Source organism: Mandrillus leucophaeus, unplaced genomic scaffold, assembly GCF_000951045.1.
Source record: "Mandrillus leucophaeus isolate KB7577 unplaced genomic scaffold, Mleu.le_1.0 Scaffold1181, whole genome shotgun sequence".
NCBI lineage: Eukaryota > Metazoa > Chordata > Mammalia > Primates > Cercopithecidae > Mandrillus > Mandrillus leucophaeus.
The window spans coordinates 751,294-778,770 of record NW_012100110.1 but is presented as its reverse complement, the minus strand read 5'-3'; the positions used below and the strand labels follow the sequence as shown (position 1 = coordinate 778,770).

The 27,477-nt window shown below is 36.4% G+C and overlaps 1 protein-coding gene across 3 annotated transcripts in view; it reads right to left on the bottom strand.

The window, feature by feature from the left end:
- Nucleotides 1–1,573: 1,573 nt before the first annotated feature.
- STX17 (syntaxin 17) overlaps nucleotides 1,574–27,477 on the bottom strand; it is a 77,385-nt gene continuing 51,481 nt past the window's right edge. For all 3 annotated transcript variants that reach the window (XM_011965235.1, XM_011965248.1, XM_011965242.1), the window contains 5 exons: nucleotides 21,633–21,858; nucleotides 13,755–13,870; nucleotides 13,633–13,683; nucleotides 6,152–6,238; nucleotides 1,574–5,446 (listed from right to left, as the gene is read on the bottom strand). In XM_011965235.1, the coding sequence (XP_011820625.1) occupies nucleotides 5,207–5,446; nucleotides 6,152–6,238; nucleotides 13,633–13,683; nucleotides 13,755–13,870; nucleotides 21,633–21,858 (720 nt within the window). In that variant the 3' untranslated portion in view covers nucleotides 1,574–5,206. The remainder of the gene's footprint in view (nucleotides 5,447–6,151; nucleotides 6,239–13,632; nucleotides 13,684–13,754; nucleotides 13,871–21,632; nucleotides 21,859–27,477) is intronic.

Here is a 27,477-nt window from a genome sequence, read left to right as displayed (position 1 = left end):
AATGAGTTTCAAGAGATAAAGCTGGGGCCAGAACATAGAAGGCTGTGAATGCCAATCTAAGGGATTCAAACTTTATTTGGTATTCAATGGGAGCCACTGAAAATCTTTCAGCAGAAAAATGAAAGATGGGCATGGTTGTTAATTCTTGTGGCAGTGATATGAGGAACGGAGCCACTTAAAGTTGGGGGAAGATCAAGTGTAGGGTGTGAGGTAATAGTCTTTTACTAGAGTGATGGCCATGGATATATTTAGAAATAGATGCAACAAGCATTTAAGGGAGAATTGACAGGACAAGGCTTGATGTAAGGAATGGAGTCAAGTTGGTGACCACTAAAGTTGGAAGATTCATGGCTGGGATAGGCGAAGACAGCTGCCCCTGATTTTAAAAAAATGTTGCTACAAGAGACAAAGCCAAACTAGGACTCTGATCTCAGGATTCCCCATCCAATTATCTTTCCATTGTAGCTACTGCCTGATTTGGAATGTTAAAGCTAGTCTGAAAGACCTCGAGCCTTAGCGGGTAACTTGATATGGCATAACACTCAGTGAAATTACCTTCAGGATTTTTTTTCTTAGACCCTGGTTATAATCCTATCTCTTGTGCCAACTAGTTTTGTGATCTGGAACAAATCATTTGCCTTTGACACCTTTTATGGTTTTTTTTTTTCAATTTAATATTGCACAGATATATTTCTTATCTCCCATTTCTATATGAGAGTAGCAATGTGGATACATACCATGTGGATCCTTTACATTGATTGTTTATAATACCTAAGAAGTTTCTTTGTAAAAGGGCATCAAATTAATGAATGTAAATTGTGAGAAGCACCTGTTAAAAACAACAAAGTATTAATTTAAAAACAAAAAATGCCCCCAAACTTTTAATATTAATTTAGGCTAGAAGAGAAACTCCCCTACCTTTTATTAGGCCTCTGATTACTTAAGAACATTATCTAACATTCGTTAAGTACTTGTGAACCACAGCCACATTCTACTTTATAACAAGAAAACACCTCATTTCCCAGGAGAACTTTCCCCCCAGGCTTTTCTTCATCTTTCCTTGTAAGATTTCATGTGGCAGCAAGGAAGGACAAAGGGGACCCTGAGAAACACCTTTCATATTTAAGGTTAACACAAAGCATGGTTTGGTTTCTGCACTTTAATGGAAGGAAAACGTTCTATATTATATAGTTATATTACAGGTTTCCTCAACTTCTTGTGATTGATGTTACCAGTATTTGATTCTTACTCCTGTACAAAAATCTTAGAGCACTTAAGGGAGGGCAGGAGGCAGGCAGCCCACAAAAGGTTTTTGGACTCATGGAATTCTCCCTGTACAGCACTGAGTTTCAGTATAACCTCAGAATCCTCCAGGAACTCTGGCCAGTTCTACACAGCACCATCATACCCTCCTTTCTGGGATGGTCTGCAAAATGTCTTTGGAGGCAATTCTGAAAGAACAGTTTCAAAATTAGTCTAAGTAATATTAATACTAGCATCACTACAGTAAGTACATGATTTCCCAAGGGTATCATTTTAAAGGATAATCATTTGATCTATGAATTATGATCAATTTGTTTTAAAAAGCATTAAAGTTTATTTTTAAATTACATAAAAAGCACTGTTTAAACAATGGTTATAACCAGTAAACATTAAGAAAACTTGTAGGCAGGTGGATGGATTGAAATACTCTTGATTTTATAGTTTAAGGGCCAAATTGAACACTGTGTATGTCTGCATCAGCTATCATTAAAAACTTTGAGGCTGCTGGACACTCGGTGAGGAATCAGAAGTTTTTTAAAAAGATGCAAATGAATGGAAAGTGTCATTGCAAAGCCTGTTTGGTAAAGCAGAATGGACGACCTTTTTTTTTTTTTTTTTTTGAGACAGGGTCTTGTTCTGTCACCAAGGCTGCTCCTGAGTTCAAGTGATCCTCCTACTTCAGCTTCCCATGTAGCTGGGACCACAGGTGTGTGCTATGCCACACCCAGCTAATTTTTAATTTTTTTCATGCAGAGTCTCACTATGTTGTCCAGGCTGGTCTCAAACTCCTGGGCTCAAGTGATCCTCTGGCCTCTGCCTCCCAAAGTGCTGGGACTGCAGGCATGAGCCCCTGCCCCGACCCCCATCTCAATTTTGTATAGAGGCAGTATAGTATGAGAGACATAAAACAGTTTTTATAGCTCAACAGACCTAGTTAACATTCCTGGCTTCACCCCTTTGTAGTTGAGTAAACCTCTGCAAATTATTTTCTCTGAGGCCCAGTTTCCTTACTTGTAAAATGCCTGGTAAAGTGCCTGGCAAACAGAAGATATTCAAGAAATTCCAGTTCCTCTGTGAGAGTGTTTTTTTCAAGCTAAGGGTTGCAACCCATTGGTAGATATCAATTTAGTGGGTTGCAACTGGCATATTTTAAAAATTGAAAATATAAAAAGCATCAGAATGGTACATAATGTTCATTAGGCATATTCTAACGTTTGATATAAATGCGTTTTTTACTGTGGGCTACAGCCAAAAGGTTTGAAAATCTCTGCTCTACAGAGAAATTCTCAGGTTAAAAAAAAAAAAAAAATAGTCCTTAGGATTGCTGCCTTTATCCAAATGAGGGCCCACAAATTTTAAGACCTTAATCAAAGTGTTCCCACTTTCTAACTTGTTGTAGTAAAAATAAGACATGAATTGGAGAAGATATTTAATCTGATACGATAAAACATTAAATTCAATTTTAAGATTGGTTTCTGTGCCATACTGACTATTTTATGCTTATAAACACTATCGTTCATAGTTGATCAAACTCTTCTAGCAATTTCTATGAAAAAGTTGGCTATTAGGTTCCATTATAGGGAAATGAGATACTTTTTAAAAGTACTATAACTTGCCTATATGTGAAGACCGCTAGAGTAATATTCCAATCCTGATGAGCAGTAAAAGTCAAGGGCTTATATGAATACATACAGTGGTGTTCCACACTGGCTCAGTAAAATTGAGAGATACCAACACAAAGTGTAAGCTTCAAATACAGGCTTCCTTTCTCCTTCAGGTCCTTATGTAAACCAGGCTTACCTTATAATGAATCCCTAGTGCTGCCACTAAGTTGGTGGGCTGAAAGGATAGCCCACTTGGTGGGGAAGAGTGGGGTAATATGCAGTGATGAAGAAGGGTAGAATACTGGGAGTTTCAGAATTAAATGACACAGCTGAATCTTGATGTAGCTGTATCTTAGATTTATAATTTCAGCTGACTATGCTGGACTGGTGATGTCAGAATTACCCCTGGAACAGAGGTTTAGGAATCTTGCTTTAGTAAGTGCCTGGGTGAGTTCTGATCCTCATTCAGGTTTGATCACCCTGTGTTAAAGGGACAGAGCAAGGTCCAGAAACTAGAGAAGAGATGTAGTTCAAAAGTAATTATCCCAGCCTCACAGGTGTCCAGTATCAGATACTGGATCAGAATCTGATACTTATTCAAATATTTCCTTCTTGGTATTATTAATATGTTAATGATATAAAGCAGCAGAGAGCAATACTTGCTACTTTCTAGTTATTTAATGATACTAAGAAATGGCGCTGTTTCACTGGAATTCATTGATGAGATTCAAGAAGTATGAAAGAGAAAGTCTCTTTAGACAAGGACATGAAAGGTAGCCATCAATAAAAGTTACTAAAAGTAAACTCAGAAAGAAAGCAGTGATAAACCGTCCAATCCCCTGATGAACCTTAACTCCTGGCAGAGAGACAGCTCACACCACCTGGGGTGTAGGTGCCCATTCCTGTGCTCAGAAAAAAGAGTAAGTAAGGCAAAAGGTGATTCCCTCCTATTTTAAATGAATTGGGGAACAGAGGGAAGCTGCCCATAATCTTAAATTCTTTTTTTCCAAATTTAAAGCCTTTCTACAGTTTGAGATAGACACGTGGTTGGGCTGGACCATGCTTGCTGTGAATGTCAGGTGTTGAGATTAGCACCACACCCTTCCCTGGGTCTGAGTCTTGCATGGGTCTTTGTTCATCATTGTCCAGAATGTGAGAAAGGTAAGCACGGGTACACCATTTTGGGGAAGAAACAGCAGCAATAGAAAGCAAAGGGATGCACAGGAGATAAAAAGTCTGGGGAAAAGGACGGTAGTAACAGAAATGAGGTAGCAAGCAAGTTCTCAGCTCCCCCCAGAGATCAGCTGAAAAGAAGACTGGGTCAGATACCCCCTCTCTGGCAGATATATCACCCCTCAAAAGTGGAGCATGCCCCAGGAAATGTTCTTGGTGGTTTTTTCTCCTTGCTCATTTTAGCCCAAACTCTAACAATGTTGAAAATATCTGGAAATTTCTTTTTTTCTTTTCCTTTTACCTAGAGGTTATAGGAAGGGATGAACAGAGATGACAGACAAGACAAAAAAGGTTATGAGAGAATTCCTCATTATACATGGGTAGAATTCACCCCAAAAACCAAAGAACTTTTTCATAATTACAAGGGAGGGGCGGCACAGGGCACAAGATCTTTGAGGTGTTAGGAGACAGGCTGACAGACCAAGCTTGGTGACTGGCTTAATAAGTCTCCTACCATTTGAAATTGTGTTATTTATTTAAAGAGAGGCAGAGGAAGAGTTCAGAAGCCAGAAGATTTTGGGAAGAGAAGTTGAGCCTCTTTCATTTTCTTACATCATTAATTTCCTTCACCAGAAAATATAGTTGGACCAAACTGCAATAGGGTTCGCCAATGGACTCCATTATGCAGTCCACCCGTGCTCCTCACTAGGCCCTGATTTCCCTATCCGGTAACAAAGGCTTCTGAACTCTTATTCTTTTCCTTGCTAACAAACCTCAATAATCTACACTTAGCCTTAAGGTCTCCAATTCAGGGTTATGGAAGAAACTAGTCTTCCATAACCCAACGTTTCTACACATCTCAAGTCCTTATCAGAGTTAGAGGTTCAGTTTTCACATTTCCAGGGAGAAAATCTGCTCCTTGGCAGTCTTCAAACTTAGCTGACATACATTATACACCCTCAGCCCAGGGCCTCAATCTCTAACATCTCCATGAACACCCCAGCAAACAACAAAATATATCCACTTATCACACTTCAATCCCACTTGAACATCAGTAGCCACTATCTTGATATACTTGTGTTCCAAAAGGTGACAGAGGGTCCAACAGCAGCAAAGATCCTCATTAGGATACACATGTTGGCACCAATAATCCTGAAGTTTGGTTTTTAACTGCATTTCTTGTCAGTTTGGCTGGGAAGATCTGGACAGCTGGAAGTGAGCTTCTCCATCATTTTCTGTTTCTTTCTTTGTATCAATTTTCCACCTGTGAAGCCCAACACCCCACCACCAAGTGCAGCTGCAATTCCTGCCACTTTGAAGCCTGCAAGGAGGCCAATAGGACCCCCTACCATTCCTCCGATCAGTGCACCTGCCACAGGCAGAGCTGCCAGCTTGTATTTTGCAGCCTGTATAAAAAAAAAAAAAAAAAAAAAAATTCAATTTAGAAATTGAGTTGAGAATATCTGCCTGTGGTGATGTGTGTTTTCCTCTCATTACTCCTGGCAATGCCTCTTTAACTCTTGGTACATAATTAACCTTCCAGACTGTACTTGTAGGGGGGAAAAGAAAGTATTCCACAGGTACAGCAATTGCTCCAGATCTCAGAACTTAGAGAGCTGAGCTACAAAGAGTGGACTGCTACAAATTGATTTTACTTGCAAAACAATCAATTCACTAACTATCTAGCTGGCTTATTTAAACTGTTTCGGCAGCCACAGATTTCCCCCAAAGCTTTTATGTTGCACAGAGATTATTCTGTGCTGTGTGCCTGGGGTTAAAAGCAACATCCTATGGAAAATAGATGGTCCCACTCCACGTGTGCTGTCACATACTTACACTTTCACCCTCTGCAAATATTTCCTGGTAACACCAAATACCTTATAGCAGGGCTACAGTTTATTCTCTCTTTGAGGAAATTCCTCTCCTGATAGAATGAATCTTAGAGTAGAATATTACAACATTGATTTCTTGCACTACCTATGTGTCATTTCTTCCTTATTTCCTTAATTGCTGGTTCCCTCAACATTGAAGAGAGCAGATCAATTGGGTTAATACTAGAGATTCCTGGGAGCCAGAGTACCATTGATTAGTCAGCAGGAGCAGAATCTTACCTTCCCCAAGTTTTTGGTTCCCTCTTCAACATTCACAGCGGCACTGTTGACATGGTCTGCAATGCTGTCAATCTTCTCCTGCTGAGACTAGATGCAAAGGAATTATGAGTGAGCGGTCCTGCTGGGGAGCAGCAGGGAGTCAACACACACTATTTTAATTCCTGTAATCAGGGCCCCGGGTACTGCAGCCTTGCCGTCTTAATAGTGGTTCATTAATAGCATCTGATAAGCAATGTTGAAAGGACCAATTAACTTTCATAAAAAAAGGGGGGGGTCTTAATTATTAGGTAATAAAAGGGTGGCAACTTTACAGCAAAAACCATCTCACACTAAAATTCACTCAAACATACAAACATATTATTCTCCAAATGAATCTACTTTCCAGAAAAAAAAAAAAAAATCCAAATAATCATTTACATGTCATGTTGGGTTTGATGGAAAAAAAAAAAAATCAAACCCCAAAACACCTCCCTAACTTATCTTCTTTGAGGATTCAGTTTAAATCAGGCACATTTACCTTAGTAGTAAAATGCCCTTGGTCCAATAAATACGAATTGTGATGTTTCCGGAACAAGACTACAATATGGTTTGATCTACTATGAGATCTTTCCATTTGTAATATGCAGTAGGGAACAGTGAATGAATTCACTGTTCTGTGCTTTATACCTGTATATCTTAACACATTGTAAAATCACGACAGTTTAAAATGTTTCAGATCAAATATATTAATAAAGCATTCTACATAAAATGGCAACACCTGTGCTGGCACAACAGCAACTATGACTCATGGAATCTCTGGGTAGAAGGAATGTTGAGGTCATCAGGTCAGTCTCCTCTCTGATGTGCGAAGCCCTACTAAAACATTCCTGACAAGTGGTTACTGAACCACTGCTCAGAAACCTCCAGTGACACGAACTCATTACTTGCTGTAGGAACACATTCCCATTTTTAATTCAACTTTACTTAGATAGAATTTACATATAACAAGTACTGCTTTTAATGGTATAGTATGAGATTTAGTAAATGTATAAACCAACAATCACAAATGTATAAACAACAAATGTATAAGCCAACATATAATCAACTATCGCAGTTTACAGACTATTTTGGTTTTGTTTTTTTTTAATGTGCAGAAAAAAGAGAATCTCTCTTTGATCCTAGATAGATGCCACCTACAATGAGGGTGAAATAATTAACTTTAATCCTGAAGAGTTTGATTGCCCTTATATAATTGGCCTATTCATTTATATTGAGGCAGATACAAATAACACTTTTCTAATTCCAACCATTATTTCATTTGAAAACATGAAGCCCAAACCACACAGCTATTTTTTCCCATGTTTGTTTCCTCTTAGCATTATTGATATTCCTTCCCTTCTCATACACAAAATATGTCTGCCTTCGCCATTGTGGTATCCCTTCATTCCAATATTCTCCACCACTATCCTGACATCTCTAACACAATCCCTAAGAAAGTCCCTTATCAGTTTTCCTTTGAATGTCTCTGTTAGAGACAAGTTTAACAATGGTTCTCAGTCTTCCACCTGGAGGCTTCTTAAAACACAAATTGCTGGGCCCCATCCCTGGTGTTTCTGATCCAGTAGGCCTGAGATGAAGACTGAGATAGTAAGCTCCCAGGTGATGCTGATGCTGCCAGTCCACAATTCTCACACTTTAAGAACCACTATTATATGTGCTCAGATCAAGGGCATCACCTTTAGTCAGGTAATCTGTGTTCATATCTCAGCAAATGCCACTATGTGCTCTTAGACAAATTACTCAAGCTCTCTAGGTGTCAGTATTCTCATTTATCACGTGAGAATGATGATACTTACACCTTCATAGAGTTGAAGTGGGGATAAAATGTGTTTGCAAAGTGTGAGGGGGAAAAATAGAAAAATTCATCCTGATTTCCCCAAGGAAGTGTTAACTCTCATCTTTCTATCAAAAAAATATATTTAACTTTTTCTTTTGAATCTTGACAATTCTAGGACACTAAAACATTAGGTATCTTTTAGCATTCATTCATTCAATTTTTGTTTTCCTCAATAGCAAAACTTATTTAAGTCAGCTTTCTTTTTCTGACCCATAGAAGAAAAAGTTCCAGCACTAATAATATACAACTTGTCTAGATTTCTGACACCCTATCATTGTTTCTATTTAGGACACCCCCAACACTTTCCACTCTTGCCTGAAACAGTCTATGCTAGCAGATAAATCACAGGCTTAAAACTCTATCATCAGCCGTCATATGTTGATGAGTTGATAGGTAGAAGAAAAACAGTCAATGTGTCTCCCTTCCTTCAGCCCCAAAATAATTCCAGCAAGAGGGAGGAGCCTGCCAGGATTATTGCCATTTCTATACCCCAAGTGTAATCGTAAAGCCTCAGGGAAATACTTTTTAATGTTCCTTCCTTTAAAAACGGTTGGATATTGTATTTCTATGACTTTTTAAAATTAAAGCAAAACTTTAATACAATTTAAATATTTTTTCATAAAAATCATTTGGAATAACTGAAGCAACCACAAGAAAAAAACCAATCCTGAGATCACTAATTATTTGAACTACAAAGTTCCCCATCATTGCAATCACCAGCATTTGATGAGGCCCAACCCACTCTGGGGAGTAGCCCACATCTGTAAGTAATTATTCATGCCATCAGAAAGCAAGCTAAAATATGGGGCTGGGGTGTGGGGAGAAGGCAGAGGGCAGACAGCCTTTATCCTGGGATCAATAGCCACCCCTCGATTGTGCACATCTGCCTTTCTCTGGTCCATATTTTGCTTGGTTTGCAACTTCAAACTTTGCCCATGTCTTCAAATTCTGCTTCTTGATTAAGGAGGACTCACCGACCCCCATAAATGTTACATTTAGCCAGCAAACTATTGTCACAGAGTTGTCCATCGCCATCAGTAGAATGCCAAACTAGACTCCATACGGAGCTGAACTGGGTCACTACCTGTCCACTATGTCCTTGGCTCTTTTTGTGGGACCAAAGGACACATATACAACCCTGTCCCAGCCTGTGAAATCAAGCTCCAAACATTAACGGTGGTGCAGGAGCCTCCTCACCTCTATCTATCAATCTCCCCTGAGGTTTTGCTTCTGATTTGTTCATGTTTATTTTCATCTGCTTAGGCCTCCCACATCTTACAATCTTCAAATTCCATGCCTGCCATTTTATAGTTTGGCACCCCATATATGTTCTCAGCATTCCTTTAACAATGAGCTAAACCATATTTAAGTGTTTAGATCATTACACTGCAGTGTTTCTCAAGCTAGAGTAATATATAGACCCCTTTTTACAGAAAAAAAAATTCTCAAATGACTCTAAGAATATGTCTATGGATTTCATTTTAAAGAACATTGAATTAAGTCCCCCTATCGGCCTGAACATAACAAATTTTGATGAACAGCCATAGGAGTACCTAAGTTTCTGTATAAACTGTGATTTATTATACTTGTCAAGCAGAATACAATTTGGGAATATAAATTCAAAACCAATGAATTGTTTTGTTCTTGAATGCCTGTTGGGGACACTTGTAGGCCTAGCATCCTCTATGTCAAGCAATAATAATACATTCAAAAATTAATCCCCAAATCCATTTATATCATTAACAATGGTCTTCCTTGGAGAGTTCCGATAGTAGTTGTAAAGTTTAAGGTTCTTGGAAAGCTATGAGTTTATTTAAGAAGATAATACCAAAACTCCAGGTACTTCCATTTATTCCTCTCTAAATTCCAGCCAGCCTTCCAGGCCAAGTTCTAATCTTAGATCTTGACCAATCCTGTTCACATTGAGCTATTCTGGTTCTAAACTCCTATGATATATTCTATATACTCCTTAATCATATGCAATCATATATACAAAAAGGCCCAGAAACAAACTTACAAATACTATGATATATAGGCAAAATAAGTGGTTATATTGGCCTTGAGTAAGCAATAAGCAGAGTAGATATGTAGGATGTTGCTATCAAAGGATTCAGCAGTTGGAAAGGTACTGAAGGAATTCCAGTACTAAAATTTAGCCTAAGGATAATAGTGATGGAAAAAGTAGAATTTTTGCAAGGAGCCAAACAAGGAATCAAAATAAAGGAAGGATAAAAGGGGAATGCAGTTGGAGTCAGTGGAAGGGAAGAGAATGGGAAGTACTTAATAATACACATTATCTCATTTAGTCCTCCCATCAATGTTATAAAGCTCATTGCTGTCAAACAACATCCTGAAGGTCACGTAGGTAATAAATGAAGGAATCTGATCTAATCCATTGCAACCAGTTTTTACATTTCCAGGGTAAAACTGGATTACAAAAACCACAGGGAATAAGGCAAAAGGCAGAAGTCAAAACAGACCAGCAGCAAGGGTGAGTTGTTACTGAACTACTGGCCCAGGGTTCTTTAAATTCTCCTTGACTAGAAATAGGGCTAGTTACAAAGTTATAGGAAGAGAATAGGGCACCTGAACAACAAAGGTTGAAGAAAAATAGAGCAGGGTACCTAGTAGATATTAATTTATTAACATTTATTGAACTATACCTTGATCTGTCAATGGCTTTGTAAGTTCTTTTTATAGTGGTAAAATAAATATAACATAAATTTAGCATTTTAACTATTTTGAAGTGTACAATTCAGTGGCAATAGGTACCTTCACAATATTGTGCAACCACTACTACTATCTTGTAAGTTTTTTTAAATGCTTTTTCCTGTTCCTCATTGAGCTTAGCACAGTGCTACGCACATAGAAAGTGTTCCTTAAATACAGGGTTAATTTGTCTAGATGCCATCATGTCCATGTGATGAAAATGAAAGGATGTGGTCACTCTGGTTATGTTCCCAGGTCATTCTGTGCCTAAATAGAGCTTCTGTGAATCCTTGGCCATGTGGTCATGAGAACTTAGTCACCCTGGGAATAATAATCAGGGGTTCTCCTTTGAGCTTTTGCTTATTAGTATTTTGTCTCATGTACTTATACAGATTATTATAAATAGGACATTTGTATAGAGCTGTGGGTACAGCCAGAGTTTTCCTGCACAAATCTCCCCTAGATTAGAGGTTATGAGTTGCTTACATAATGTAATCCAACATGTAACTATCATATGGTCACAAACCTTTAATATTTCTTTTATGTGCCTATCCCAGTAGAAAAGAAATGTGTTTGTATTAAGAACTTTGTACATGTGTAGTTTGTTTTTTAAAATCAGCTTTATTGAGGTATAATTTACATACATTAAAACACATTTTATGTGTACAGATCAATGACTTTTGGCAAGTGTATATATTTGTGTAACCATACATGTATAGGTTTTACAAACTGCACTGGATTCAGCAATTATTAGTTTACAATAGTTGAATAAATATTGATTCTGAAACAACAGATATTTTGGGATTCTTGTTCTATTATTTCCTTCTGTTTGCGAGCATATTAATATTGTACAGATACCTAATCTAGAAACTTCAAATATTTTGCTTCTTCTAACTTAGAGGCATCCAGAAGCAATTCAATTTACTGCATTCTATTTTAGGTAACGCATTTCAAGAAAATATGCAGAATACGGAACATAAGCAGAGTAAGAAGCCAGTATTGAGAAGCCTAGAAATTATATTGTAGAAGGAATGCAAAAGAAGCAAGGGTTCTGAAGAGAAGAAAATATGGTGGGGTGGGATAGAGTGAGGAAGGATGATGGTTTCAAAACCTTGAAAAACTTTCATATGGAAAGAAGACAACATTTGTTCAGTATGTAGCTTTAGAGGTTAAAAATGACAAAAAGAAGTTATTATAGGGCAGATACTTTTAACTCTAACTGTTCTAAGAGTTAGACCCTCCAAATGTAATGGTTTAAGTATCAATATCCTTATGCTATAATTGTTCCAAAAGAGGCTAAAAGACCATTTATTTGAGACACTGGGGCAAGAGTAGAGGGATTAGACTGGTTGGCCTCTTCAGTCCTTTACCATTCCAATTCTGACTGTGTGATCTAGGAACTTCTCATTTAAAACTAGATTTCAGGGAAACCATAATTCAAAGATAAACAACCCCAAAATCATGGTTTGATCAGGAACAAAGAACTAAACCTAGACAGAACTGCAAGCAGAAACTCCTGGGAAAGACAAATAAGAACAATTCAGAAAAATGATGGAAAATCTATCTTTCCCACCAAATTGACTTTGTGCTTCCTAATCTATGTTAACAGTATCACTGACACCCAATTATGCAGAATAAAGACAATGTTCCTTATCTTTGACTCCATCTTCCTCCAATTTCTGTTAATACTTCTCCCAGAAATATCTCTCAGCTGTCCTTTACCTTTACACTGGTATTGTCATTGCTCCAGGTGAACTCTTGCAATTGATTCCTAACCAGTCTTCCTTTCCATGACCTCCTCTTCTCTTAGGCCATTATTCACAAAGCCAACAGTGATCTTTCTGAAGCACAGACTGAATTTCATGACTCTAACCTGCTCAAGAATCAGTATTAGGCTTTTTAATGCCTACAAAGTAAAGTTCAAATTCTTTAGCATGGCATTCAAAGCCATCACAATCCGGCCCTCACCCACCTTGCTTGCCCATGGTGCCTTAGGCTTTGGTTATACTGCAGTACTTATCGTTCTGGAACATGCCATACACTTCTCTACTCCATGTCTTTGTTCAGCCTCTCAAATATACTCCATAACTTCCCCCTGTGGACATTTACTCATTTTTCAGGGCTCATACAAATACTGTCTACCTGTGTGAAGCTATCCTTAATGCTTCCACCTCATGACTCCTGCCTCCTTCCTTTGGAATTAAAGGCTTTTCCTTGGAGCTGATAATACCTCTCTTCATTCTTGCTTTTGCATTTAGCCATCATGCTTGAAAGCTCAGTTTCTGGGGTCCGGGCCTATCTCCACTCACTGCAGAATGCTCAAAGGAGGCGAGGCGTGGTGACTCACACCTGTAATCCCAGCACTTTGCGAGGCTGAGGCAGGTGGATCATGTCAGTTCGAGACCAGCCAGACCAACATGGTGAAACCCTGTCTTTACCAAAAATACAAAAACTAGCTGGGCATGGTGGCATGTGCCTGTAATCCCAGCTACTCAGGAGGCTGAGGCAGGCAAATCACTTGAATCCAGGAGGCGGAGGTTGCAGTGAGCCAAGACCATGCCACTGCATTCCAGCCTGGGCGACAGAGTGAGACTCCGTCTCAAAGAAAAAAAAAGAATCTTCAAAGGCAGAGAATGGGCTTCATTTATTTCTATATCCAACCTGATCACACCCTCAATGTTAAGCATCTAACACAGTGCTTGTATATAACAAGTGCTTAATATAAGTTTATTGAATTAATCTGGAATTTGAGAGCAGTTAAACTTCTATCTATGGCTTAATACCAGTTTTAAAAAGTCTAAGTTCTATTAAAATTCTAATTAAAAGCCTAGTGATTATAAAAGCTTCTCATTCTAATAATCCAACAATTCTGCATCCAAAACAGTTATATACTTACGTTCACTAGGAGAGAGAAGTCAGTGACCAGTTGGCTAAGTTCAATTAAGTCCTTTAAAAGAAAGGGAGAGGAAGTTACTTTTATGCCTCACAACTACCAAAAAGAAAATATTTTTAACATACCGCTTCTAAGGTTTCCCACGATTCTGCAGCATTTTGATCTTGAGGAATTTCAGGTAAGGCATATATCTGAGTCAAACTCTGAGAACTAGCTTCAGCTTCAGTAGTATGAAATGCTCCTGGATGAACATAATAACCCCATGTTTAGAGTTTATTTGCTTTGTTAGAAAGAAGATAACATAAATTGATTTCATAAAACAAATGCCATGTTAAATGCTCTCTAAACTTAGGCTAAAAGGAAATTGATTATTCTGCAAAAATAGAATTTGGCTGGGTGCAGTGGCTCACACCTATAATCTCAGCAGTTTGGGAGGCTGAGGCAGGAGGACTGCTTGAGCCCAGGAGTTCAAGACCCATCTGGGCAACAGAGTGAGATCTTGTCTCTACAAAAAAATTAAAAAGTTAGCCAGGTGTAGTGGCACACACCTGTAGTCCCAGCTACTTGGGAGGCTGAGGTGGAGGGGATCACTTGAGCCTGGGAGGTCAAGGTTGCAGTGAGCAGTGATCATGCCACTGCACTCCAGCCTAGGTGACAGAGCAAGATCCTGTCTCAAAAAAAAAAAAAAAAAAAAATTATCCATGGGACAGCTTGTTCCCCAGATTAGTTAACACATTTTTTTTTTCTTAAATTTTTTCTTTTTTGTTTTTAATTGACACACAGTCTTGCTATGTTGCCCGGGCTGGTCTTGAACTCCTGGCCTCAACTGATCCTCCTGTTTCAGCTTCCCAAAATGCTAGAATTACAGGCATAAGCCACGACACCAAGCTTACACACATATTTTTTAACCTACACAGTCATCTAAAAAATGGCTACAAATATCATCTATCCAATCTGAATAACTAGGGCTAGATGTGGAAGAAGCACCAAAGGAAAACTATTCTACTTGGCCAATGTTCCAAGGAGACGTACCTATATAAATAGGTTTAATACTTTCCATCCTTAAACTCCGATTTGGCTATTTCAGTGTAAATACCAGATACAGAAGGTGTTGAAAGCAGGGAAGTAATATGTTTTTATTAATGATAATCAGTCACTATTGGTAACAATAAGATTGTCACCAAACATTCTTCCCATATGTGTCTTTTTTGTCACTACTCTTCTCCTCAGAGTCAATCTTCTGGCCCATGCCTCCATTGCTTCTACTTCTTTTGAGTTTTAAAAAGTCATCAACCCACTAGGACTTTCCCCATTAAACACCACCATGATGATGAATTAATTCATACTTTAAAATCTACCTTCAAGTCTTTATTTCCTCATATTGGTTTTACCAATCATTCATTCATTGAGTTGACATTTATTAAATGCCTACTACCTGCTGATCAGTGTGCTGAGGTGCTGTAGACACAATGTTAAACCATAAAAACAGTTCGGAGGAGGCAACATAGTATAGTGGTTAGAAGCCTGGGCCTAGTCAGAAAGACTTGGGAGAATTCTGATTTGGCTATTTATTAACTGTTTGCTTTGGGTATTTCATCTCTTTGGCTGGTTTTTCTCATTTGTAAAATAAAGTGATATTCACTTTGCACAGTACCTGGGTTATATATAAAGTATAAGTGCTCAATAAATTAGTTACTGCTGCTGCTATTATTAACAGATCTTATTATAAAATGCACGATACAGACATATTAATCATCAAGTTCAGCCAGTATAGTCTAATAAGAACTGTAACATTGGCAAGTATAGAGTGCTACATGGGCACAGATGAGAGGTATTTAACCTAGACTTGTGGATGGGGAGAGTGGTCAGAGAAGGCTCTGCAGCTGAAGCCTGAGGATGAACAGAAATTACTATATAGGTGAACTGGTGCAGGGGTGGAAGGAGAAGCAAAGAGTATTCAGGTCAGAGAGAACAGTATGTGCATATGCTTAGGGACTGAAAAACGTTCAGTATAGCTGACTGTGATAAGGAGAAAAGTAAAGTTTAAGGCTGGAAATCTACTTTGAGATTATTCATGGCATTTGTAAACTATGTTAAACAGTTTTGTTTTTCACAAAAGATCAATATGTTACTATTAATAATAGTTGGAGACTACTGGGAAGGTGCCATAATCAGATTTTAGATTTACAGAGAAAACCATAGCTGCCGTGTGAAAAACACATTAAGGATGAAGTTGAAAGGTGACAAAATTAGAAACTAAAAAAACCACCTGAGATCAGGAGTTCGAGACCAGCCTGGGCAACATGGCAAAACCCCATCTCTACTGAAATACAAAAAGTTAGCTGGTGTGGTGGCATGCACCTATAATCTCAGCTACTCGGGAGGCTGGGGCAGGAGAATTGCTAGAACCTGGGAGGTGGAGGTTGCAGTGAGCCAAGATCACGCCACTGCACTCCAGCCTGGGCAACAGAATGAGACTCCGTCTCAAAAAAACAAAAACAAAAACACAAAAACAAAAACAAAAAACACTCTGAAGGCTTTCCAATATATCCAGTGTAACATGATGGTGATCTGCTCTAGGATAGTTACAGTAGAAATGGAAACAAGAGATCTGAAGGTCCACTGTCTCCCGTTCACTTCAAGCTCAAAACACCTACCACTTACATTTTCTGAGCACCCACTGAGTATTGTGTTAGGGTGCCAGGGATAAAAAGTAATTAACACAGAGTACATTCTCTCAAGTAACTTATATTTTAGAAGAGCCAGACATACAAAAAGAAATCATAAAACAATAGGAGACTGCATTGGTATCTACCTAGAATCAGACATATATACATAAGTATTTTATGAGAGTTCCATGTGGGTGGCGTCCGATCCAGTTTGATACGGTATGCAGCTCATGGGAAGCCTTTCTAGAAAACTTGATGTTACTAGGCAAAGAAGAGAAGAATATACATTCTAGGTAGAAAAACCAGTATGAACAAAGGCCCTCAAGGAAGAAACAATGTAGGCAGGTAAATCAGCAGTTTGATGGTACCAAAGCAAGAAGTAAAAGACAAGTTACAAGTATAAGCCTACAGATGGTCAGGAGGGGCCTTGCAGACCAGTTTAAGACTTTGGACTTTATCTGGCAAACCAAGGAGAGCTGTTGAAGTGTTATAAGCAGAGAAATGCCATGATGACATGTGGCACCTGATCTACTCCTAAAAGTAAGCAATTATAACTCTAAGTTCATATTCTCTCAATGACCCTTTCAGCCAAACCTATAACTAAAATAGTATTTTATAAAACTGTATTACTATTTTACCTTTAAAGCCTATGAATGCTTTACCTCTCTAGGAAAAGTGTTTCAATTGTTTAGGAAGACCATAGTCAATGGACTAAAAAGTAATTTGTAGATTTATCAGGACTGACAGTGTTTTTAATCTTATCTGAATATATTTATTTAACTTAAAGGAAGAGCAAAGGCAGGTGATACAGAGTAAGTTTTACATTAAAACATGACGGCAAATAGCCAATATTTTAAAAGCTCTAAATGATTTTTTACAAATGCTTAAAATAGTTACTCTACGCTTTACATTATCACCATAAAGACACTCTCATTTTCACTTCAACCAAGATAAATGAATTACTCTATAGCCTTTCTTCTACTTAACATTTCCAGGTATTTACACTTCTTTAACATTATGATGAATAATGATAACTTCATTGTTATTAACAGATCAAATATAAAGGAGAACTTTATAACTATGACCACTCCAAATATTTTTTAAAGCCATAATTTATGTACTATTAAACAGGATTCAAATGAAGTTTGCGAGGGTACGCAACAAAATGAGGACAGATTATTATATATTAATACTTAATCTAAAAAATAACGGGTGGGAAATGTTTGACATTTTAAACAAACATAAAAGATTTCCCTCAGTAAAGAATAAAAATGTTTAAGTCATTTACGTCTCACTTGAAACCAAACTACGTATGCATCTTAGTTCAAATAGAGTCTTAGAACAAAGAGGTCTGTTCTCTTTCAGAAAAAACCCTGATGTAAACTTAAAACTCTAAACCTCGCTAATCAATTCAAGGCATGACTATCAATTAAAGGAAATCTTTTCATTTCTACAACTTCCATAATTCATTTATTCCAGCTTGCATTTAAAATCACTACCTCAGTGATGATCCTTTGACTTTGAACTTTTACAAACTGCTAGGGACATGATAAGGCAAAACACTGAGATAGATTATAGTTTCAGGAAAGAAGGCTGAAGAACTTTAGATTTGTCTACAGAAGTAAAAAACTGCAACTGTTTCATATAACATAATCATCTCAGGTACTCCCACCCACACACAAACCGGAAGCATAAAGGGCAAGTAGAACATAGGACCTATCACTCACCACTGTTTTTTAAACCCCAGAATTGGTTTTAAAACCTTATTGTTGGTTTAGTTGAAGTGAGAAATAAACGAAATAACATAAGACTTTTCCCTTTTATACACATCCAAATATTCTCTCCCTCTTTCTCCACTTATGAACAGCAATGATTTTACCAAGAATAATATATAAAAAACTTCCACTAAACTTCACCACATAAGAAAAAGTTTTATTATAAATCTAAATTAATTCAAAAGCATTGCTGAAATATTTTCCAGTTCTGATAGTTTAAAAATAGTGAAATTAATTTGCTGATCATCTACATAAGCCTATCTATCAAAATAAAATTACTTCTAAGCATGGCTTAGCTGCGAATGAAGACTTTAAAAAAAAATTAAAACCAATAGAAAATACATCTTCTGAATCATATAATACAAACCATCTACATGTTTCACAAAACTCTTCAGTACATGTACATACCTGTGATAAAAATCTAAATTTCATCAAATTCAATATGCTGGTCTGAAGTTCCCAGCAGTTTTAAGATTATATTCTTTTCTTTTGTGAATATTTGTTTAAAATGTAATAAGATTCTGTTCCTTTTGCACTACTGAAGTGTGTGTCCTGAGAGTAAAGAAAGACAAAAATGGAGAGAAGCACTGATTCACTCTGTATGACTTGAATCACCTTTCTAAATACAAATCAGATTTGGATGCTCCTCACTTCACTTGGGTGGAAAGCAATATGCTAAAAGTGAAACCAGACACACAAGTGAGACAGAAGGGAGTTTCTCAGATCAAGAAGATTGGCAGAGAAGATTTGCTTTAGGAACTCTCAGAATCTGGACAAAAGAAACAGCAAAATCATCACAGCTTCTCCCTAAACTTAATAAGCTTCTTTCATTCTCCAGAGAACATAAAACATCCTATTCTACTTGTTATTTCTATCTGTGAATGAAAAACTATTTTTGTATTTTTGATCTTACTCATGGAAATGTGGCAACATTGCTTCTGAATCTCTGCTGATGTTTCCAATCTATTTATTTAGAATCAGATTGAATTTGTAAAGTAAAAAGTATTTTAAGGCACTTAACTTCTATGCAATAAAACAGATTTTCCATATAGGCTGCTGCTACTATAATGAGTATCTAAAGCAAAAATAAGGAAAAACTGGAGAGCATAGAATAAAAACATGTAGAATGACAAAAAACAGTCTATAGCTAGAAGAAGATCAAATATGGAGCAAACTCAATTCCTACCCCACTATTAAAGTCTTACGTAAATTAGTTACTTCCTTTCTTTTCACTATTCATTTCCTTTCCATCCTCTTGATTATTTATTAATAATATTTCTGGATTTGAGGCAATATAGTAGAAACTCTCACACTTGGTGAAATACTCAGGCACTTGGTGAGACAGCAGTTTTTTAATTGCTTTATGTTGGCAGTGGATTCATAGTGAAAGCACACTATGACAAGTAGACTGTTCAGAATTCGAAATTCTATACACTGTTTTAGGTATAACCTAGGTATTGATTTTATTAATAGAATGACTGTTTCAATCAAATCAATACTAGTTACAGAGATTTAATTTTTTAGTTTTCTCCTAGTAATTAGGTCTTTAGTAGCCCATTTGGTGAATTGAAAAGTTTGAGAATCAAAAGAATTGGGAAGTGAATTTCACCTGCTATTTCTTCTCCCTCATCCTCTGGCTCTGCTCCAATTTTTTCCATTTCCTTTATGCACATACTTCTTCAAAATCTGCCGAACTTTTTTTTTTTATATCAATCAGCTTCCTATGGAGAAAGTTTATTTGCCAGCAAACTGGGTAAACTGCCTTTTTCTATTAATAATAATCACCCAATTCCTCTGATGATATATAAGCCCAAAGTTGTTGATCCCAAACAGTTCTACTGGTAGTAACACAAATAATGCAATAATAAAATGCAAATTAAAGCAAGTACTAGGATATTAACATATTTTGAGAAAATTCTCAGATAGAACTCCAAATTTTCGTTTGATAGGGGAATTGCTAGAGATAGGCAATTCAAAGCTAAGTAGCAAAGAGACTGATGCTAGTTACTCTTTCCAGAAAATCCAGCTTATCTTCACCGTTATTATTACCATAAAAACTATCACAATGTCTGAGTACATAAGATGGGTCCTTAATCACATGGAACTATAAAACCCAGTTACCCCACATGTGCACATAAAGCATCAGTTTGCACTAAGTGATAAAAACAGCCTTCAACCTCACCAGTATGGCAGCAATAACTATAGATAAACAGAATAACGAAGTGGTAATTACAAACTATCAAAAAGCATTCTTTCCAAATACTTTTCAACCAAGGACTGAGTGCTAGCATCTCCTTCTCTCAAAAACATTTACGGTACTTGTTATCCTCTGAGTGAGGTGATTACAGCACATGTGAAATTACAAAATTATCTCTAAAAAGATATTTATGTATTTATGTTTATAAAATATTTCTGAATGGTCCACTATATGCCAAGCATTGTGCTAGGTACTAAGGCTACGACAAAAGCAAGATTACCCAGAAACTCTGACTAGTGGCCTAAATGTTCCTTCCAAAGTTTTTTTTTTTTTTAATCTCTCTAAAAATTACTGAATCATTAGCACTGAAAATATACAATTAAAAAATAATCTGGCTTTGGAGATAGTGATGCAGGAGTGCCCTAAGTAAATAAAAAAAGAAAAAATGGGCAGGTGTAACATCTCTAAGATTCTATTCTAATTTGTAAATGACTTATACTCTGCCTTTTCCACAAGGATTAAAGGCAGCTTAGATTTATAAAATATAACAAGATGAGACAAGTTACAAATAAAAGAGAAACACTAAAACAAAAAGGAAAACAAGGGCAGTAATTATAAAACAAAGCTGGGATAGGTTTAAAAATTTGAGTTTTGGTGGCTAAAAATTTTGGCTCTAAGCTTTCTAGTAAACAGTTTAAGTAAGAAAACCTTATCAGTTATTCCACTGAATACCCAAAAGATAAAAAAGAGACCAACTACTTTGAAGTACTGCTATGTATTAAGCCAAGAATATTTTCAGAGTTAAAGACATTATAATGTGATCGGCAATTATCAATCACATCCTTAGAAGAGATGTAATGACAAATTTCACAGGGCTGTTTCTTAGAGTATCACTTCACAGAAGATGATGGCTTGACTCCCATTGTAGATTACTTAATGTTGTCAGTTATTCAGAGAACTTGGCTGAAAGATAGATCTAACATCCCTTCTGAAAATCAGAATGCTTAAGAAAAAAAGGCATGCCTGAAGAGGTCACCCCTGCACCTGGAAAGGAGTGAAGAGTACTCTGCACACAAGAATGACATTATCCCTTAGGAAATATATTTAAATTTCTCTTCAATAAATAGACAAATGGGTACTTGCCCTGAAATCCACTCCATAAACATAACCTCAAGTTTTTTATTCTGCAAAATATCCAGGGTACACATTTCCGGGAACACTGATCAGGGTCCAAGCATTTAGCATATTGGGATAGCGAATGATCCTTGAAGACCTATAGGTAATTCAGTATCTACTCAAGGAGGTGAGCTTTAATTAACTGCATTACTGTGATTGAGAATAAGATTTAGTACAATACGTTACCACCAACAGTCATGGATCTGGTCAAAGGAGGCTGTAGCAAAATTTCTTCATCATTAAATTGCTTCTTAAGTTCTTCTACAGATTCCAAATGGAGTTGGAGAAATTCTGCTGTTGCTGCTGATGCTTCTTCTTTAACAGGATCTATCATTCTCTTCAGAAGTACTAGGTCATCCTTTCGGACTTTCAAACAAAGTTTCTCAATTTCTCGGATATTGGATCGGAGTTGCTATAAAAGAAAAAATCATTAATGCCACCATTTCTTAGTATAAAGTATCTTTCTTTTCAGAAGTAATGTTATAATAGTTGTGGATGGAAATTATTACAAATATCTCCAAAATAGAAGGTGTAGCATAATACTTTTACATTTTCCATGTCTCTGGCTGGCCAAATCCAGCATCTTTAGAAACCACATGCTCATACTTTGAATTTATTTAGCATTTTTCCTTCATTAAATGTGGTTATACAAAGATAAATGCTCTTCACAATAAATCAAACACTACAGAAGCATATGAAATAAAAATGATTTTCTCACTTCACCTATCCCACCCCCTCTTAACCCAATCCTCCCACACATTTCTCACGGTTCATGCACACATTTAACATATATAAGGCTTCTCCCTTTTTATTAAAAAAATGGATTACATTATACACAGTAATCTATAATTTGTCATTCCATACTCAACAATACCATCCCTCCTGCTCAATGGTTACACTATATTCCACAGTGTAAGTACAGAAGAATTTACTCAATCACTCCTTCGGTGATCAACAGTCATTCGTGTTCCAATTTTTAGTTATTACAAACTATGAAACAAATATCCTTGCATATAAGTCCTAATTTACTATATTAGTATATATTATTCTAGTATATACTAATATTAATATGTTATTTTGTGTAGGAAAGACTCTCAGAAACAGGAATATTCAAATGATAATGTGCATTTTTATTTCAGAAGCTATTGTTTTTTTCCCAAAAAGCAGTAACACTTCACACTAGCATCAAAGTATGATTGCCTATTTCTCCACATGCTGCCAGTCCTGCATGTCATCTCACTGTTGCTTTACTCTGCACTGCCCTATGAATGAAGTTGTTAGATTTTTTTTATCAAATGATTTTCCTTCTTTTTGAGAAATACCTACTGGCTTAGTCATAAATTTTCCTCTAATATGTTGCTGTAATGAATTATGTATAGATTTTGTAGTGTAGACTCATCTTTATATTCCTGGAATAAATCCTTTCTAGTCTATATACATAATTTTTAAACACAATGCTGAATTCATTTGCTAGTATTTTATCTGAAACTTTAGCACATACAGGTGTGTGTGTGTGTGTATACACATGTGTGCATGTACACAGTTTGTGTATTTATACTATCTTTACTAGGTTTAAACTTGCTTTAACAGGTTTAAGGTTGTGCTAGCTTCATAAAATATACCAGGGAGCTTTCCCTCTTTCTCAATGGTCTATACTTTGAAAACAAAGAAACTATCCCTTTAAGATTAAATAGGACAAATTTGCAAACATAATCAAAGTAAGATGTTTCAAAAAAGTTATATGTCTATTCATATATTTTAAATTATTTTCCCCTAAAGTGTTTTCACAATATTAATGCAAATCCTATACAGTAGACAGACCAGTACATGTTAATTAATTTTTCAAGTGCATACTCTGAGTGAGGTGTTATATTACTATAGTCCAAATTATTACATATAGAAAAAGCAAAACAAAAAAAATCTGTTTAGGATTTACTTGGTTATCTAGTGGCGACACTGGGGTTGAAAACCCAGGTATTCCTATAGGGCCAGCAATCTTTCCACTAAACTAAAATCATAATGCCTATCTATATAGTATCTTAATATCATACAATCTAAAGTTTCCATTTTACTGTAGTAAAATTAAAGTCAATTCTAGAAAAAAAAATAGTTTAGTTACAACCTAAAGCATCTTGTAAGGCTTTTCTGGGTGAAAAAACTGCACCTCTATCTTACCATAACTCTATACTTCCTGTAACCTTATCTTCAGTCTCTTACCATTCTAATAGGAGCTCAAAAACCTAAGGATAATTAAACTGTAGATTCAAAATATGTGAAATGTAGGTATTAATATGTTAAAATTATACAACGGCATAGGTGAGCATCTAATCCAATCTCACAATTTTACAATAAGGAAACTGGAGCCTAGATAAACACAGTGCCTATTTCTCCACATGCTGCCAGTCCTGCATGTCATCTCACTGAATTAGGACTACAGCCCAGGCCTCAAGTCCCAGAACAATACTGTTTGCCACACACCACCATTTCCTGGCTGTGTGACTCCTTTCTGGACCATAATTATAAAGCTTGGTTGTATAGTTGCCAGTCTACAGAAATATTTTAGGTAATATTATCTTGGAGCAGCATTAAAAATTTTCTACAGTCAAACTTAATGAGTATTTATTTGTGACATCTTCCTCTCTTATATAATTTGTACATATGCCTGTCCCCAGTCAAATTACAGTAGCCAGCTGAGAACTCTATTACTACGAGTAATGTGGAAAATTTTGAGGGAGAGAAAGAAAAAACCCACTGAAGTATAAAATCTGATACTATAATAACATAAACGATAGTAACAAAAACATAAATAATGGCTAAATTTTTATCAACACTTAAAGTTATTCATTGTGCTGACTGCTTTACATCTTTTATCTTCCCCTCGCAATATATCTTTGAAATGGGTATTACTATTATTCTCATTTTACAGAAGAGAAAATTAAAGCAAGAAGCTCAACAAGTAGCCCAAGATTACACTGCTAGTAAATAGTACAGGCAGGAATCAAATCCAGGCCACAGATCTTATGTTCTTAACTACTTTATTACATAGCAAACACCATCCAACACAAATATAATGCAAACTACACACACAAGCCACATATGTAATTTAAAAATTTCAAAAATTACATTTAAAAAGTAAAAAGAAACAAGGGAAATTAATTTTAATAATATTTTTATTTAACCTAACATAGCTAAAATACTATTTTAATATGCAATTATAAAAATTATTAGCAAAATATTTTAAATTGTTTTATTTGTAGTAAGTCTTAGAAATCTGGTAATATTTTACATTCACAGCACATCTCAGTTCAAACTGGCTACACTTTAAGTGCTCAACAGTCATATGTAGTTAGGAGCTACTACATTGGATAGGGCAAAAAGGGAATCTCTCTAAAATCAAATAGAGGGAACAGGATGGTAAAACCATATGTGAAGAACATAAAGTTAGGTGTTTCTGCTTCTAAAAACAACAGACTAGGTGATTCAGACTAACCTTCCCACTAATGGCTACTTAAAAAGTTGAACAAAAATCAAATCACAAAGCAAACGAAAAGGAAAAAAAAAACTTGAAAAGTATCAGAAAGTAAACAAGATAGTAAGTAACTATAGGACAACAGTTAGGCAAAGACAGAAATCTAGAGAGATGAGTCCTGAACTCAGGGCCACATTTGCTTTGGGAGTATTTGCATACCAGAGTACAAGCTCACAAAGCTTGGATTTAAATTTCCATGCCAGGACCTGCTAAGTATAAGGACTCTGGTACTTTTGGCTGGGATCGTCAGAGCTCCACCCTAAGAACACAGGTAATCCTAAAATAAAACAGCCCTTGCAAGAACTGCAGACTGGCCTCCAGTCTCCAGTAGCTCATAAAAAACCTTAAGCTCTAAAACTGGATAAAAATAATCTAGGAAAGTTAGTGCCCCCAGGGGCTTAGGAGAGCAAATGAAAATATCTGGAGGAAGATAACATCATCCCTAGCTTCAAATAATTTCTATAAATAATGTTTCAAATAAAATGTCCACCAATCAATCAAAGATTATCAAGCACATGAGGACATATGCAGTGTGAGGAAGAAACAGCAAAACAAGGAACAGAAACATCCAAAAGGACATGTAATGTGGGAATGAGCAAATGTAGTCTATAAAACTACAGTTATTTTGTTCAAAGGCATAAAAATAAAGCTTGAAAATTTAGCAGACCACTGGAAACTATAAAAAGCAACATGCAGGTTTTTTAATGAATATTCTATAATTTTAAAATAGTGTTCAAAAGAATTTAATAAATGAGTTTAGCTTCATATTAGGCCCAGTTCAAGAAAGATATAAACTGGAAAACAGATCTGAAGAAACTATGTAAAAAGTATCTATGTAAAACTATGTAAAATAGAAACAAGGAAAGTGAAAAATAGGGAAGAAAAGTTAAGAAATACAGAAGATATAGTTAGAAAAGGGTACAATATACATTTACTTAGAATTCCAGAAGAAGACAGAAAATGAATTTGAATACATAATGACTGAGAATTTTCAAAACATTGAAGAAAAACATCCATCCACAATTCAAGGTCAACAAATCCTGAGAAGAATAAATAAAAGGAAAAATACACCTAGCCAGAAGAGAGAAAAAGAAGGAGAAAAGATGTTTAAAAGAGCTACAGACAAAAGTATCTTGCAAAGAAACAGTAAGATTATAATGACTTCTCAACAGCAATAACAAAAGCCTAAAGAAAATGGAACAATATATTCAAAGTATAGAAAGTAAATTACTACTAACCTAAAGTTCTATATGCTGCAAAAATATCTTTCAAGACCACAGGTAAAATAAAAATATTTTTAGACAAACAAAAGCTGAGAGAATTAGCCTTCAGTAAGAGAAATATTAAATGGTGACCTTCAAAAATAACCATTAATCCCAGATATAAAGTTGGAAATGCAAAAAGAAATGAACAGGAATAAAAATAAGCTAAAAAGTGGGTAAATCTAGATGACCAGTAACTCTACTAAAACAACAATAATAATGTCTGTGGGGTTTAGAAATATTTACATAAAAATAGCACTTGAGTTGCAGGGCATAAATGGAACTAAAATAGTCTAAGGAACTGATATTATCTGTACTTCTAAGTCAAATATGTATGTTGTAATTTCCAGTAAAAGTATATACATTTATTCTTAGGTATCCATGGAGGATTGGTTCAAGGACTCCCTGCGAATACCAAAAATCCATAGATGTTCAAACTCTTATATAAAATGGTGTCATATTTGCATATAATCTATGAATATCCTCCTGTATACTTTATCTCTAGGTTACTTTTAATACCTAATATAATGTAAATACTATATAAATAGTTGTTATACAGTACTTTCACAGGGAACAGTGACAAGGAAAAGAGTCAGTACAGATGCAACTATCCATTTTTTTTTAAATATATTTTTGTTCCATGGTTGGTGAAATCCATGCAGAAGGCTCAAATGTAGTTCCTAAACTAGAAAGGAAAAAATTAGATAAATTAAAAAAAAAGATCGAGGGTGGGGCAAGATGGCCGAATAGGAACAGCTCCAGTCTCCAGCTAGCAGCGCCAGCAACACAGAAGACCGGTGATTTCTGCATTTTCAACTGAGGTACCAGTTCATCTCACTAGGGAGTGCCGGACAATCAGTGCTGGTCAGCTGCTGCAGCCCGACCAGCGAGAGCTGAAGCAGGGCGAGGCATCGCCTCACCTGGGAAGCACAAAGGGGAGAGGAATCCCTTATCCTAGCCAGGGGAATTGAGACACACAACACCTGGAAAATCGGGTAACTCCCACCCCAATACTGCGCTTTACCAAGGGTCTTAGCAAACGGCACACCAGGAGATTATATCCCACACCTGGCTGAAAGGGTCCCATGCCCGCAGAGCCTCCCTCATTGCTAGCACAGCAGTCTGTGAACTAAGAGCAAGGCAGCAGCGAGGCTGGGCGCCCGCCATTGCTGAGGCTTAAGTAGGTAAACAAAGCCACTGGGAAGCTCGAACTGGGTGGAGCCCACAGCAGCTCAAGGAG